Source organism: Colias croceus, chromosome 18, assembly GCF_905220415.1.
Source record: "Colias croceus chromosome 18, ilColCroc2.1".
NCBI lineage: Eukaryota > Metazoa > Arthropoda > Insecta > Lepidoptera > Pieridae > Colias > Colias croceus.
This window is the reverse complement of record NC_059554.1, coordinates 3,653,579-3,668,552: the sequence shown is the minus strand read 5'-3', so window position 1 is coordinate 3,668,552 and position 14,974 is coordinate 3,653,579. Positions and strand designations below refer to the sequence as shown.

General features: G+C 31.9%; 4 protein-coding genes across 5 annotated transcripts in view; all 4 read right to left on the bottom strand.

Moving 5' to 3' along the window:
* Positions 1 to 3,585, bottom strand: part of LOC123699575 (autophagy-related protein 2 homolog A) — a 28,184-nt gene extending 24,599 nt beyond the window's left edge. For both annotated transcript variants that reach the window (XM_045646550.1, XM_045646551.1), the window contains exons 1-6: positions 3,313 to 3,585; positions 2,571 to 2,739; positions 2,184 to 2,324; positions 1,937 to 2,039; positions 1,198 to 1,779; positions 116 to 264 (exon numbers count right to left, since the gene is read on the bottom strand). In XM_045646550.1, the coding sequence (XP_045502506.1) occupies positions 116 to 264; positions 1,198 to 1,779; positions 1,937 to 2,039; positions 2,184 to 2,324; positions 2,571 to 2,739; positions 3,313 to 3,477 (1,309 nt within the window). In that variant the 5' untranslated portion in view covers positions 3,478 to 3,585. The remainder of the gene's footprint in view (positions 1 to 115; positions 265 to 1,197; positions 1,780 to 1,936; positions 2,040 to 2,183; positions 2,325 to 2,570; positions 2,740 to 3,312) is intronic.
* A 1,174-nt stretch (positions 3,586 to 4,759) lies between these two features.
* Positions 4,760 to 5,728, bottom strand: LOC123699612. Its single transcript, XM_045646609.1, has 3 exons — positions 5,579 to 5,728; positions 5,317 to 5,400; positions 4,760 to 4,968 (listed from the first exon to the last, which is right to left on the bottom strand). The coding sequence occupies exons 1-3, from the start codon at positions 5,715 to 5,717 to the stop codon at positions 4,763 to 4,765; spliced, it is 429 nt and encodes a 142-aa protein (XP_045502565.1). The 5' UTR covers positions 5,718 to 5,728; the 3' UTR covers positions 4,760 to 4,762.
* A 307-nt stretch (positions 5,729 to 6,035) lies between these two features.
* Positions 6,036 to 8,288, bottom strand: LOC123699600 (carboxypeptidase B-like). Its single transcript, XM_045646590.1, has 6 exons — positions 8,206 to 8,288; positions 7,494 to 7,703; positions 7,304 to 7,403; positions 6,915 to 7,226; positions 6,478 to 6,748; positions 6,036 to 6,343 (listed from the first exon to the last, which is right to left on the bottom strand). The coding sequence occupies exons 1-6, from the start codon at positions 8,274 to 8,276 to the stop codon at positions 6,036 to 6,038; spliced, it is 1,272 nt and encodes a 423-aa protein (XP_045502546.1). The 5' UTR covers positions 8,277 to 8,288.
* A 972-nt stretch (positions 8,289 to 9,260) lies between these two features.
* On the bottom strand, positions 9,261 to 12,475 carry LOC123699593 (dopamine receptor 4-like). The gene is made up of 4 exons (XM_045646578.1): positions 12,185 to 12,475; positions 10,725 to 10,859; positions 10,343 to 10,492; positions 9,261 to 10,265 (listed from the first exon to the last, which is right to left on the bottom strand). Exons 1-4 carry the CDS (start codon positions 12,408 to 12,410, stop codon positions 9,376 to 9,378), a joined length of 1,401 nt encoding a protein of 466 aa, XP_045502534.1. The 5' UTR covers positions 12,411 to 12,475; the 3' UTR covers positions 9,261 to 9,375.
* Between the last annotated feature and the right edge of the window lie 2,499 nt (positions 12,476 to 14,974).

Sequence of the window (14,974 nt, the reverse complement as noted above, 5' to 3'; positions counted from 1 at the left end):
ATGTATGTTAAATATTTATTAAGGGAGTACATTTTAAATGAATGATATCAGTTTCTATGGAGACATTATTACAAAATACAACCATTCTATTTACTAAGACATTCATTATATTTACCGATACTAGGCCCTGACCAGCCATGCATAGTGGTAGGTTTGGCTCTTTTCTCCAAGTTCCCAAGTAACTGCGCTTCTATTAGTTGAAAATCCGCATGAGTCATTGGTTTGCATTGGACATTGACTCCACTGGGTCGAATGGGTATATTGCTAAAATCATTAATATTTCATTATTTAACATTAGTCACAAAAAAGAGTAATTATAGAAAAACAGTATCTGAATTTGTTGTGGTTGATAATTCCTTGAATGAAAATGACGATTTACAAACCTCCTTACTGAAAATTAATCTCAAGCATTTAGGTAAATAATAGAGATCACAGCACTCTCCATAGATTTTTATTTTTTATTAGCTTTCCACCCGCGGCTTCGCCCGCGCAGTCAAAGAAAAACCCGCATAGTTCCTGTTCCCGTGGGATTTCCGGGATAAAACCTATTCAATGTAGGTAAAAAGTAGCCTTCCTTTCTCGGGTATCAAAATATCTCTATACGAAAATTCATGCAAATTCGTTCAGTAGTTAAGGCGTGATTGAGTAAAAGACAGGCAGACAGACAGACAGAGTTACTTTCGCATTTATAATATTAGTATGGATTATTTTAAAGAAAAAATATTATTGTACAGTAATATTATTCACTTTATATATATCTAGAAGATAAGGTCAACCGTAATGTTAATATTGTTGAGTATTGATATAAAATTAATGTTAGTTATAGCTCATAATGCAAATAATATTTTAATACTTACTTAATACTATAGAAATATGTAAAATTTAATATTGACATAATGTTAAAATTATTATCTTTTGTGTTGAGTGCAGTTGATAAAACAAAGTTTTATGTTATTATTTCAAAACAATGAGTTATCATGGAAAATCTATATTTATCATATTTTATCTCCAATAACATAGATAAATTGTTCTTCTCACACAAATTTTGAAATTGCACGTTTTTTTAAATCAATGTACCTATTTAAAACATATTTTTTTGTTCAGCTAATTATTATTAAAAAAAAACTCATGCAAAGTTATGATCTCTCATGAAAAACATGATGTACATACTTATAAAATTTACTAATAAAAAAATACCTTGTATCTTCTAAATCTGGTTGATTTAATGCATCACAGAGTTCTATAATTGTGTGCAACTGTCTTGGAGTCATGAAAATAAGAAAAGACCCCAACAGTACTTTCACCTCCACCTTTGGGCCTTCTACTTCTTCAGAATGTTTGAGTTTTAAGTTTAGTTCCTGATGGCCAGTTAATTTAGCAAAAAGTATGGGATCAGGTTGGCTTGCCTTCTCTTCTGGCGTATTTTCTCTTGTAGAATCAGGATGTCTATCTTCAATTATGTCCCTTATAGGATCAGAATCTATTGTGGATATCACACTTCTAGCTTCGTAGAAAACATCTGATAATGTGCTTTGATAGTTCGCATCAGGTGTCTCAGCAGTGCCTTCAGATTTATCTGCTTGAGATGATGCAGATTTTTCCATGATCAAACTTGGAGCCATTGTACGCAATTTTGAAGGAAACTCGTCTATATAAAATGTTATTCCTGAGAATTTAATTTTCTTATTTGTATATGTGGACACTACATATGTTTTGTTCTTTTCTGTATCTGATGATTCAGGTACAGATTCCGATCCAGCCTCATCAAAGTAGTCAATGCTAGAGTGGAAGAAAACAAATCATCATCCAAGAATTTCTACATTATTATTCATACAGCAAATGTTTATCCATATTCATACAGCAAATGTTTATATGTATATGTATATTTAGTTTTTTTGCCTTCTTAATCATAAAAAAATAATTAATAATTACTTACTTTTTAATATGAGCTTCCAGAGCTATGCCTCTTGTACCATTTTTAGGTACATGTTCTATTCTTATTTTTGTGTTCACAAATTTTACTTTCACTCTGCTTAAAACTGAAATATGCATGCAAGAAAATGAAGTATATGTATTACAAACATATCAACCAATTCTTGTCTAATTTCTTGTAACAAACTAGAAATATCTTTCTAGTTCATATCTGATATGATAGGTATTTTTTTATTAAATATTCAACTCACTGGAATCAATAGCATGGGCAAACATTTCAATGCCTTCCACTGGGTTTGATTCTTGTGGTCCTGCCTCCTCACGGAGACATTCCGCTGCCAATTGCATTGACGAGGACATTGACGACCACATGGACTCCAACATGGATGACACTAGATAATTTCATGTGTGAAATGAAGTTAAGTATGTTTCACATTTGAAAAAATTTAAATAGTTTTTTTTTTAATTGTGGATTGATTAATTAAATATTTTTAAGCATTGCTGTATTTTAAAGCATTATTGTATGTATTTCAAATTTACTAATAACTAGTAAATTTGAAATACATTTTTTTTTTCATCAAGCATATATCAAAAACACTTGAAAGAAGGAACTTCATAAATGAGTAGATTCCTCTTACCTGGCTCTGTCCGTACTTTTGGTTGAACGGTAAGCGAGAGCCCATTAATCTCAACAATTGAATCATCTTTGAGTAATGTTGACCACGGCACTGTCACAGTGATCTCTTGCATTTGCCCATCAACTATTTCCAGTGGCCAGTTTTGAGAATCACCCAATTCATTAAGCGCCTAATAAATAAAATATATTAATTGGCAATCTTTATTATAATTAAAGTAAAGGCAACAGTTTTAAGAAGTTTATGTTATCTCCTTTGAAAAGAGGCCATGCTAATTTTAACTATAAAATATAGTAAAAACTGACCTTGATTTGATTCATTTCAAGGTTTATGTTTAGGATAGATGTGGAATTATCATGTATTGGTCATTTGGAATAAAGTATATTGAGTAATGCTAATTTATTTTTATACTTGAAAAATAAATTACATACAGTCTTCAATAAAATTAAGTTAAAAAGCTGATATATAGCTTATCTATAAAACTTATATGTTTATCTTGTTATAAACATTTCATTGAAATATTTTCTAAATATATATCCGAATGAACATGATTTCCTTTGTTTCAAAACAAATCGGAAGACACGTGCTACGATACTAAGCATTAAGCGCACATAAAATTGGCAAGGACGAATAGTGTAAACAATATATTGGTCGCTAAATAAAGTATTTTAAATGGTGTGCTCGTAAACAAATAATTAATGTGTTAAATTATACATGTAAATAATCATAATATGATTATATTTACCTCACAGTCAAGGCTGACTTCAGAAACCGTCCCTGTTCCATTGTATAAATCGACACTCAGCTGATCTAAAGTAAGTTTTTCTTCAAGAAAGTTTCCAAGATACCTCTGGAGAAGGTATCGACAGGCTCTTTTTTTGATACTTTCGGACCATGGGTACCAAAACATCTTCACGGATTCAAGATCATTACACTTTTAATTTTTGCTTTTGTGCGTAATGACTATTGTGATTTGCGTGTGATTTGACTTCAGACAGTACCTACGTAAATAAACATTGATGTTTTTTTTTTTTTAATAATTTATTCATAACCATGGATACAAGTCCTTCAGTCGACATTAATGGACATTAAGTTGAATCATGAATGCTGCCAGAGTAATGACAGCAATTATGTAGGCTATAAAAAATAAGTAGAATAGAATAATTAGTACGTACTTAGTTACCTACTTACTTGTAAAATACCTACTTTTATAGAAATTTTGTAGATTAATTCGTATTTTATGATTATTGATTTAAATCTAATGCCTCCTCCACACTACTCGCGAAGTTCCTCGGCGAAGTACTCGGCCGAAGTTGACTGAAGTCCGCGGTGCTACACTACACACTCGTTCAACTTCGTGAGGAATGCATACGTTCATATTCAGAACGAACTTCAGGTAACTTCGTGCCCTTTGACTCGGGCGCAAAAACCGACAACAAACGGAAGTCGGCCGAGGCGAGGTAAAGTTGGACGAAGTAAGCCGAAGTGCCCCTCTACACTATTCTATTCGTCTAACCTCGTTCAACTTCGCGAGTAGTGTGGAGGAGGTGTAAGACAATTTTAAATTTTATTTTGAAGGATAGTAGCACTGCCAAGATTTTCCATTTCACTGTCTTTTGTTTGTACATATTTTTATTTTAGAAGTCATACGAACCTAAAATTATTTATTTATGTTTATTAAATAATAAGAAAAATACTTATTATTGTTCTGTGTTATTGGTCGTTGAATTTTTTGTTTTGTCTAGTACAAACTTTTTTATTTGTTGCCATGAAAAAAAAGAAATTGGCGGGAATTTATCTTCATTTTGATGATCTGGCGGTAGTTTGAACATATTTTATTATATTATTGTGGATTGTGGATAAGTTATGTGGAGTTTACAAAGAGAAGAAGAATCATCGGTCTACAATTTCCGACAAGCTCTTTTTTAAACTGGAAATCGGAGTAGCTACCTCTATTAGGTGGAGTTATTTGTATAGAGGATAAAGAAGAAAGAAGAAGGACCGGCTTATCAGAGAGGTGACTATGATTAAAAATTGAAATGCATATAACTCAGTAATGAAATTATAAGTTTTAACCAAATAGATGTGTACGGGATAATAATAAGATATGGAATTTATTATTAATAGATATTTATTAACGAACCTTGTCTTTATTTCATACCAATAAACATGAAAGTCTAAGCAAGTGTTAATGATCAGTACTTAGTCGTTTCTAATGTTTCCACTGTGACGTTGTAGTCGCATGTAAAAATTGTTAACCTATAATAAGTTGGGCCCATGTTTGTTGCGTAGAACATAGTTGCCGTAAATTCTGGAGATCCCACCCCAGAGGTCGAGAAGGCCACGCAGTCCGTGTTGTTTATTATTAGAAATATATCCACTTGCGATACTTTTATATCATCTAAAAATATATTCGATTTGTGTTGGGTTAAAAAAATACTAATATTCAGAGGATAGTAGTACATGCATTGGAAGTACATTAATTATAATTGCTAGGTAACATTCATATCTGCCGCCGAGGGGGTCGCGGAAGAATTCTAATCAATACCCGCGGCCCCATCATTAAAGCGGCTCGACGGAACACAGTGGGGTTTTAGTCGGTAAGAAACCGAAATAACCCACGGCTCCTTCCCCGGGGGCCGTGGCCCGTGGGTATCTTTGGAAGATTTCCCCACTATATAAAAAAACATTATATTATCTATCAAGTCTCAATTTTTACTATTGTATGTTTAATGCTTTATAAACTTACTATTACTGCTTCGGTAATAAATATCCATTACTCTGTTTAACCTTACTGTTGGCCAAATTTTTTCTTCTTTGTAAAGTATACTATCTAAAAAATATAATTCTGTTAAATCCAGGTAAATATAAAAATACGTAAAAGTGCATTGTTAGAAAATTTATTTAATCATTTTTGCTTAAACCACAACCAGTCCTATATACGAGGCCACAGAAAACTTGTTAAAAAGCACAAAGCAAACTACTTAAGTATTGAAATAGTAGGTACTTACTTTTACAAGACCCTAAAGTCATTAAGATTTTATAGTAAGGAAATCCGATCGCTTTGATTTTCCTTGTAAATCTTATTTGGAGCGTGTAATTAACAAAAATGCATAAATAGAGTAAAGGGAGTACAGACGTTAAGTGCATATCGTACTGCTCTTTCGAGTATACCTTTCAATTACTTTAACGATTTTATAGCGACAAAGTGCAAAAGAACCAAACAATTGCTTAGTTAGTTTAAAGCAAGTTTAAAGCCAGGCACAACAAAGGTTATTGCTAAATCGAAACAGGAGCATGATCGATGTTTGTATTCAAATCGTAATTTGAAGCCGTCGTTTATTGAAGTCCATTGTTTGCATTTCTGTCCATGTATTTATTGTAAAATAGCGTTTTATGGTTTAGGTTAGGGGTAATCATAAAACAGTTGTTATAAAGAAAATATTTATTTGTAAAAATTATTATCGATTAACCATAATATTTGAGCATTGAACGCGCTCCAGCGACGAAACCAGCATACGTTTCAGTAACAATTTGTTTAATGTATTCTGGAGGTACGATGAAGCCATATTCATAACCAGGGAGTTCCAAGGTATACGTTAGGGGAATACCAACTGCACGAGTCCAATCTCTGGATGTACCAGTGGTGAAATATAACACTTGAGCTGCATTTCCTACGACGTATCTATCAGCTTTCTCCAGTTTCAGTTTGTCAATAGCTTGTGCCATTTCCACACCAACTACTTGCAGAATTAGACCATTCGAAGGTAAGGTACCTGAAATAATATTTTGTAGGTTAGTATATAAACATAAGCATTATATTTTAAGCATATTATACAATAACTAATAATTAAATAAGTCGATAAAGAAAGGAAATAATTAAGAAATTTAGAGAGAAGCATAAGTATACCATTATTTCCCCAAGCATACAGGAACATGTTGCCATAACTGTGAACGGAAATGTACATTGGGATTCTATTCAAGTGTGTCAAAACAGCATCTCTGATTATTCTGATTTCTGGTTCAGAGAACGGAGTGGGTCCTTCGTATACGATTGTACAGGGATCTGCGCTGGCTGCACTGGTTCCGAAGTAGTGATCGAAGTTACGGTTGCCATCAACACCTGGGCATTCTGCACTGCCTTCGTGGGCCATTGAACGTGTTTTACGCCACATGCGATCCTGTCAAGTGTATTGAATGTATACGTATACATATGGTTAACGAAAATTTAATAATATTACATTTCAGATAAATTAATATCGTTACTGTTTGCATTTTGAAGCTGAAAGGCTGAAGTAGACCTGCAAATTATGTTTATGTAACAGAATAAATAAATAAATCATTTACTTCATTCATGGAGTATTCATATCCATCGGGATTGGCCATAGGTATGATTATCCAGTCAATGTTTTCGACTAAATCTCTGTCTGTGACGTCAACAACTAATTTGTGGATGAGGTAGAGAGCCACAGGTGGTGTCACCCATTCCCTGGCGTGCACTGCAGCATCAATAACAATAACAGGTTTCCTCAGATTCTCGAAACGTGTGGTGGAAATTCGCACGGTTTTGATCTGTTTTCCTTCGTAACTTAAACCCGCGTTTATGACTGTTACAACGTCAGGATATTTCTCAGCGAGACTGTCCAAATAGTCATTTATCTGAAAGTTTATATTTGAACAATTAATAATACACACTTTACGGTTATTATGCAAGTAAATTAAAATTAAAACTTTACCTCTTGGTATCCATAGTATTGTTCCCACGACATTGAACTGTTATCGCTCTTGGTTCTGGATTTGAGACTATTAATTTTGGTTTCTTCATCACGAAGAATGCTACAAATCAATGATTTTTTTAGATATGTGCAGTTTATTCTTTGGGAAAAATTACGTAGTTAATTAATATGTACCAAGATAGGTACTTACTCTGCTAAATTGTTGGCAACTAATTGGTAGTGCATATTTTGGTTTTCAAAATATTTAAGCCAGCCATTTCTTTCTTGAGGTGACAATCTCAAGAGAACTTCTAGTTGACCGGTTCCAGAGGAGACTGCTGGTTTTATTGAGAGAAAGTCAAGCTTGGCTTCTAAGGCAGCAAACTCATTTGATGGTCCCGATACACGATAAAGTTGGTGGCTATGTGAAAATAAATATTTAAAGAAAACAAAGTATTAGAGATGAAAATAATTTTGATCGTTTTGCTATAACCAAGGCTATAACTATAGTTATGTGTGTGATGTGTAATGCGATGAGTAATCAATAAGATATTTGAATCGGTATAAATAACGGTTAAATACTATATTTATTTAGTATTCTGAAGCGATAGTGACAAAAATATACCGTTAATTTATTACTCAGAGATGAGAAACGAAAAAAAAAATTGTTTATCAGTTTAGGATTAAGCACTTCGATTTAATATTATATTATATCAAATTAATAATGATAACGCTACTTTTAGACAATTTAAAAAATAGCTTACATAGAGCTTTTTGCATAACAATATAGAAGTTTAGAGCCTACGTAGGCAGTACGTGTATGTTGAGGTTCACATAAAAAAATACAACTTCACATTTATATCATATGCTGTAGGATATTTATGTGTAAAGAAGGAATGAAAGAAATTGGTAAAGATATTTACCCTTCATATTTTTCATGGTGTCCAAAAACAGATCCCGCGAGCAGTAAAATACATATCACTAGTCGAGCCATCCTTGAGTACTAAATGGTTAATAAATTATTTTATTAAATAGGTACATAATATGTTTCGAGTATAATCTATTATGGATTAACTTTATCAAATATAATATATAATCAGCAGAAGGATTAAATAAATAAAGTCATAAATAGAATATTTTATACCTATGCCCACTGTTGTTGGGCTAATGTAACTATTTGTTTTTGAAGTTGTAGCCGATGTTTGTTTAGCTACATAGGTAGCAATTTAGTATGCTTATAAACAGTAAGGAAATCTATCGAAGCGATATCTAGCCTTCTCTGTAAAATATTGGATAGATTGTATTAAAGCCTCGAGCAATTTGCATGAAGTGTTATAGATACCTACCTAAGGTTACCTGTCTACATAGGTATAAATAACTTTTTATTCGATAATTGCCTAAGTTCACATGAAGCCAATAAAGTAGGTATCTTCGGATAACTTGTCTTAGAAACGCGGAAAGTAACGCGTTTTATTATCCGTCTCAATTAAAAGTATGTATTTTATGTTTGCAAAAGTCAATGATTTCCAAGTAGGACACATGACACATCTCATTCTTTAGGCAACAAAAGAAACCTACACCAGCATAGCGAGTTAGCTACATTCGTATCCGTTGCGAGAGTAAGTTCTTTTAAAACTTTTACAGAAAAACAGGAAATATATGGGCGTAGTTACGAGAATGAAAGATTGAGTGGTAACACGACAAATAAGAGACATATTTTTTTAATAATGTTTTAAACACTAATAAGGAAAGATTTTGTAGCCTTATTAACTCAAAAGTCAAGGGGTCAACGTTAGGCTATATTACGTGCAACGATTAAATAAATAAGCATTCCTATTTCCACTAAAAAACAAAAGTCCCTATATAGGTACCTAGCCACGAATCTTGAGAAGCAGCGGTTCATTATTTGGGGAAAATAGCTAGAAGTAGTAGATGTAAATGGCTAGAAATAAAACTCGTATATAGGTAGTTAGTTTTGTTTCTTGTTTAATTATAAACAATAATAAATTATAAATCTTGTCTAGTTATTTCTTTAATACTTAATAAGAGAGCTCTTTTAATATCTGAAAATATGTTAATATAATATAGAGTTGTTAACTTTTTCGACAAAATATGTACACATATCGTTTCAAGTATGTCTGAACATTTCTTTGAAACCCTTTATGCCACCAAACATAGATCATAGGATTAAGAATACTATTTAAAAATGCCAACGCTGCAATTGGACCTCCTAGCATAATTCGCAGGTTGAAACATTTTTGATTTGTCAGTTTATCTTCACAGAAAGCATAAAATATGACCGTTATGAAAAATGGCATCCATGTAAATACAAAGCTTCCAGTAGTTAGCATTACAATGATGATGGCTCTCCATTTCGTAGCGTCCCTAGGTTTAGATGCATTTTTTACTTTCTTATCATTTTTATCTACTTTGTTATCAAGCTCTTGATTAATTGTAAAGCTACTCTCCTCAATGACACTTATATCGGTTGAACATAAACTATTGCCGGATTCATATTTATTTCCATTATATTGCATTTGATTATTTGTAATAGGAACTTTATTTTCAATGTTAAGTTCATCGTTACTTCTCGATTTAGTCCTCAATTCGGAAACTCTTTGTTTTTCAGATCCTGTATTATTGCTTGCATGAAATGATGAACTTCTTTTTAATTCTTGAGTTTTATTTCGTGGTCGTTTAACAGATTGAGTATTTTGTTTCATATTTCCATTTCCTCTATAGATTCGTAAAGTTGGTTTGGTATTTGATCTCGATGGTATAACCGATGCATTAATTTCTTTCACCTTTCTTAATGCACGAATTAAAATAATGGTGTATAGAACAGCGACAACAATAATTGGCACGATACTCAAGATAGAATTTAGCAGAATCAGTTGCTTTGGAAAAAGGGCAATATAATAACATTTTGAATTGAACTCTTGATTAATCCAGCCAGTTATTGGCAAAAATCCCAAAGTAATACCTGAAAGTAAGCCGAAGATATAGATAAACCTTTTGCGTACAAGTAAATATAAAAAGAGAAACTAGATGATATATTACCAATGATCCAAATGAATATGATACAGATGCGGACTTTTGTAGTGTTAACCCAACGTTGGTAATACAGTCCATGTAAGATGTAGATGTAACGATCAACTGCAATGAAGCCGACGCTGAATATTGAAACCATGGCTGGGCATACAAGCATACCTGTTGAAATAATAAGAATTTAATAAGTAACTAAAAAGTTTTTTATCTATGTTGTAAAGCTTTTTGGTAAGGTATTATACTTTTTCATAACCATGCTTATTTCCAGATGGCAAAGTTATTAGGTGTCTAGTGTCTACCTATTAAAAATATTTTTTTTTTCATTTTCGAGGATATTCTGAGAACGTGATTAGAGGTTGTTTAATTAATAAGAGATAAATAAGGAGATACTTACCTATTTGTAAAATACATAATGGACTTGAGTTTATAGGAATTTCAAAAATCGCCCCAATGACCATTGATATTCCGATGATGGTATCAGCAAGCGAAACATTTCCAAGTAATAAATAAGTGCTCTTTGTTTGCTGACCTGTTAAAAAATAATAATTAATGGCGACAAAAAATCTTATTTTGCAATAGGTATATATTTTCTATAAGTAGTATAGTAAAATCACATACTTAGGGTACTGATGTGGAATAAGTACAAAGTATTAAAACATACTTTGTAGGGGTTTAAAAGTATAGAAACATTAATTTAATAAATAAATAAATTTTGGGATGATTTTGTTGTAAAATAAATCAACGGATATAATTAATAAGCCGAAAAAGCGAAGCGACGACAAGCGACTTGCGAGCTAGAGTCGCATGTGCGGAAAATAACTACTTTCGACTGTCGACACCTACTTCAAGTATATTGTTGAAATGTAGGTATGTAGGTACCGACTACTATGTATGTCTACATTAGTTTAACATTAACCAAATAATAGCTTATTCTTAATTAAAAATTGTAAAAACGAATAGATAATTAATCATGCGGCGGAAAGAGATTCGCAAGATCAGTTAATCACAATAGGAAATTAAATGAGGCATGTACTTAGTTTTTTTTGTTTTATGTTTGTATAAGAGCTGAATTACCAATTTTAAAACATAAAAGATAAAATATTTAGGTACCTATATAGAATGAATTAAAATGATCGCTGCAATTAAGATGTGATTTGAGAATAGACAATTATGCGCCTAATTAGGTAATTTTCCTAATAATGGAATTGCACTGATACAATTTTTAAATTTTTATTGTTAATTGTTATTGCCTCCGGTTGAGAAACATTTTGTTCAAAAATTCTCATTTTAATCCATAGGTACTAATATTATAAATGCGAAAGTAACTCTGTCTGTCTGTCTGTTACTCAATCACGCCTAAACTAGTGAAACAATTTGCATGAAATTTGGTATGGAGATATTTTTATATTCGAGAAAGGACATAGGCTACTTTTTATTGCGAAATATGTACCACGGGCGAAGCCGGGGCGGACCGCTAGTAATTTATAATTATTAAAGAAAAATAATGTCCTAATATGAATTTTATTTCATATGATGATGAAATAAAATCTAATTTGTTTGTATGAAATGTAGGATTTAATTAATGCAATACGTTTAGTACCCATAACCTTCACACTTCTTATATTATAATAAGTATTTTATAGTGTAGTACATGACATGTTTAAGTTAATATATTCATGAACCTTCGTGGTACGTAGGACATATTCTATTACAGCCTCAAATGTAAGTGATAATCATAACAATAAATATAAATATAATGAGAAACATTTTGTTAGTCACGTTTTCTAAGTAGGTATTAAAAATAAATTATATTTTATTTTTGTTGGATAGGATAGTTCCAAAAACATACGGTACCTTTTTTAAGAATTAATCCACTGGAAACAACAACTGTTATATTGCTTAAGAAAATAAGAACACCAAGTGCACAAGCTACAGGTTTGTACTCCAAATATTGTTCGTGTTCTTTTAATTTAAAAGCCTCCAAAAGATCGGTGGAGTTAGATAGCACATCACTTTGATTATTTGATAAAGGTTCACTTAATTTAAATGTCACATTATAACTGTTAGTCTTTGGATCCATAGCGCTAATAAAAACTTGTGGTTTCTAAGTAAATTAACGGAGTAATGGTGTATGTCAATACTACCGGTTACTATGTGAAGGACTAGCCCAAGACAAATATTGCGCATCTTGAGGAAAAGTTGATGAATTTAGCATATTGTTTATAATGATGAGAGATTTTGGAGTTCTTTCAGTGGACATCATATATTTTTTGTTTATTGTTGAAATATAAATTGCTTTGAAAAGAACAAATATAACATCGGACCACAATTAAGCGAAACCATAATATTTTGATGAACGAATGATGATATTTAATAACGATAAAAAAATGTAATATATCCATAAACATAATTAAAATACCTAGGTAAGTAGTTACAGTTTGCCTTATTTTTAGAAGAATGCACGCACAATATTATGATAGGTACCTTTCAGAAGTCAGAATTCCTACCTGTAAGTATAAAGTCTCACTTCTTTAGTATCTATTCTTAATAAAAGTATCTATTTATGAGATAATAATAATATTTTTTGTAATGATAGAGTTTCATCTTTGTAGATATATTTTCCTAGGGAACCAACATCAAGTAAAGCGATTTAAAATAGTAAATTCGCTGTGTAATAATGAGATAATGATGAAGCCCAAGTAAACTGACTTGAATACAAATTATTCTCCTTTTATATTCATATTCGGACCTTATCTCGGGAATCCCAATTTGGCTCATATATATGATACCTAAGCATATACATATACGGTCTATATTTTAAATAATATTCCTATTACGTATCACATTGATATTGTACGGACCACAGAGCAAGTAATGTACGGACAACAACCTATGAGGGGAAAAAATTAATAGGTATGTTATAGTTTCATCTACTTCTTTTAGCGTTAAATTTAATAAGATGAACATTGTACAGTGCCTTACTAATAATTACAGTAGGTACTTATTTTGAATACATAACAGTTGTAATATCGTTTATCGATGATAGAAGGATAATAATCTATATGGTCATATCAATATTAATAAGACAGGTAATTAATCAATTTATTGCATTGTACATTAATTATGGATACGTTACATATTTAAGTGTTATCTAAATTGCTTATTTTTTAATGTATGTGATGGTGTGAATTGAACATAAAAGTAGGTACCTACATGAACATTTTCTTAAATTTTTAACTAAGTACGGCAGAACATTTGAAGGCATTTTGGCGTATGTCAGTAGCAGTCGGTATGATAAGTGTAAAGTGTTTATATTAAACACTTGACCGTAATTTGAAGCTTACTTATTGAGAAGGTACCTAGCTTTTTCCGCCTATTTTCCCTCTCTTTCTCGTTGTATATATGCTATCTCTCTCGCACACGGCACACCTCCCACCAGGTGGCGCGGCCGGCGCACGATAATGTGCAGGCGCTAGATCTTCTTCATTGGCGTCTAGCTTCCGCCGCGAGAAGGTTGTCTACAAGACTACAACCTTGGTGCTATTAAGTATTAAGTATTGCATATTGCAAGTGCTAAAAGTGTGAAAAAGTGTATCCCGTCGGATCGGTACAGTGAGTTATTTCTACATCTATTGTAATGACATTTTACTTAAAAATGAGCAAAAATCTTTTAAATCGACGGTATATCCGTTGGACTTTATTTAAAATGCTGAGGTCTTTTAGTGAATCCTTCAGCAATAGTTTATTTTTCAATATGCTTTAAATACTTAATAGCATGTTAGATATTTAAAATTAACGATACAACCGTTACATTTTACGTGAAATAGTAACTTTTCTTTTGAAATATTTTATAAGTAATGCAATATATACTAATGAATATTTGAATTTCTAATACTGTGAGTAAAGCAGATTTTAACGGATTTACCGTTCGGCTTTACTCGTATCGTTAATATTACTTTTGTGATTATTTGATATTGACTAAATATATCAAATACCCTCTCTTTTATATAGATATTTTTATTTTATTTCATTTTTAATGTGTTTTTATTACAAGGTTACAAGTGAATATTAATAGTATGTATGGATAAATCCAAGGCTAATCCTATGAGCCAACTCAAAGCTTAACAGGCATGCAATCCATTGCTACGACTTTATTACATTGTCGTTATCACTAGGAACGGTTCGGAGTATAGTTTATAACTAAAAATTATCGAACGAGATGAGTCAGCTCAAAGAACAAATTATATAGGTATTACCTATAACAGGAACAAATTGATGTTAGCGTAATTGCACGAATCACAACGTGTCCGAACATGTCGAGATATGTTATAAATCGTCCGGGAGTTAGCCGCTCATCTGAATAATGATGGAATACGCACAATGCACATGTTCAGTAGGTACCATGAACGTACCACACATTCAAAAGTATCCGTAGTCTATACGTGTCCTTTTATGAGTATTAATCTGATCCGTATATAAGCGAAAATAGACATAGGTATTACACACAGCAATTTTGGTTTGAAAATTACTTTTATTTATATTACGTTTCCTATGTTTCAAATGACGCAACTTTTTGGTTAAAACGAGTAAGTGCCAAAATTTTACATTTAAATTTTCTAGTTTGGAAAGAGACGTTATCGTATA

Coding starts and splice junctions, on each gene's coding strand:
- LOC123699612 (XM_045646609.1), bottom strand. CDS start 5,717: ATGCACTTAACGTCTGTACTCCCTTTACTCTATTTATGCATTTTTGTT. Junction 5,401..5,578: donor GACTTTAGGGTCTTGTAAAA/GTAAGTACCTAC, acceptor TATATTTTTTAG/ATAGTATACTTTACAAAGAA. Junction 4,969..5,316: donor TTATTACCGAAGCAGTAATA/GTAAGTTTATAA, acceptor ATATATTTTTAG/ATGATATAAAAGTATCGCAA.
- LOC123699600 (XM_045646590.1), bottom strand. CDS start 8,276: ATGGCTCGACTAGTGATATGTATTTTACTGCTCGCGGGATCTGTTTTT. Junction 6,749..6,914: donor ATGAATACTCCATGAATGAA/GTAAATGATTTA, acceptor TACACTTGACAG/GATCGCATGTGGCGTAAAAC. Junction 6,344..6,477: donor GTATGCTTGGGGAAATAATG/GTATACTTATGC, acceptor ATATTATTTCAG/GTACCTTACCTTCGAATGGT.
- LOC123699593 (XM_045646578.1), bottom strand. CDS start 12,410: ATGGATCCAAAGACTAACAGTTATAATGTGACATTTAAATTAAGTGAA. Junction 10,860..12,184: donor TGGATTAATTCTTAAAAAAG/GTACCGTATGTT, acceptor ATTTTTTAACAG/GTCAGCAAACAAAGAGCACT. Junction 10,493..10,724: donor ATTATGTATTTTACAAATAG/GTAAGTATCTCC, acceptor TTATTTCAACAG/GTATGCTTGTATGCCCAGCC.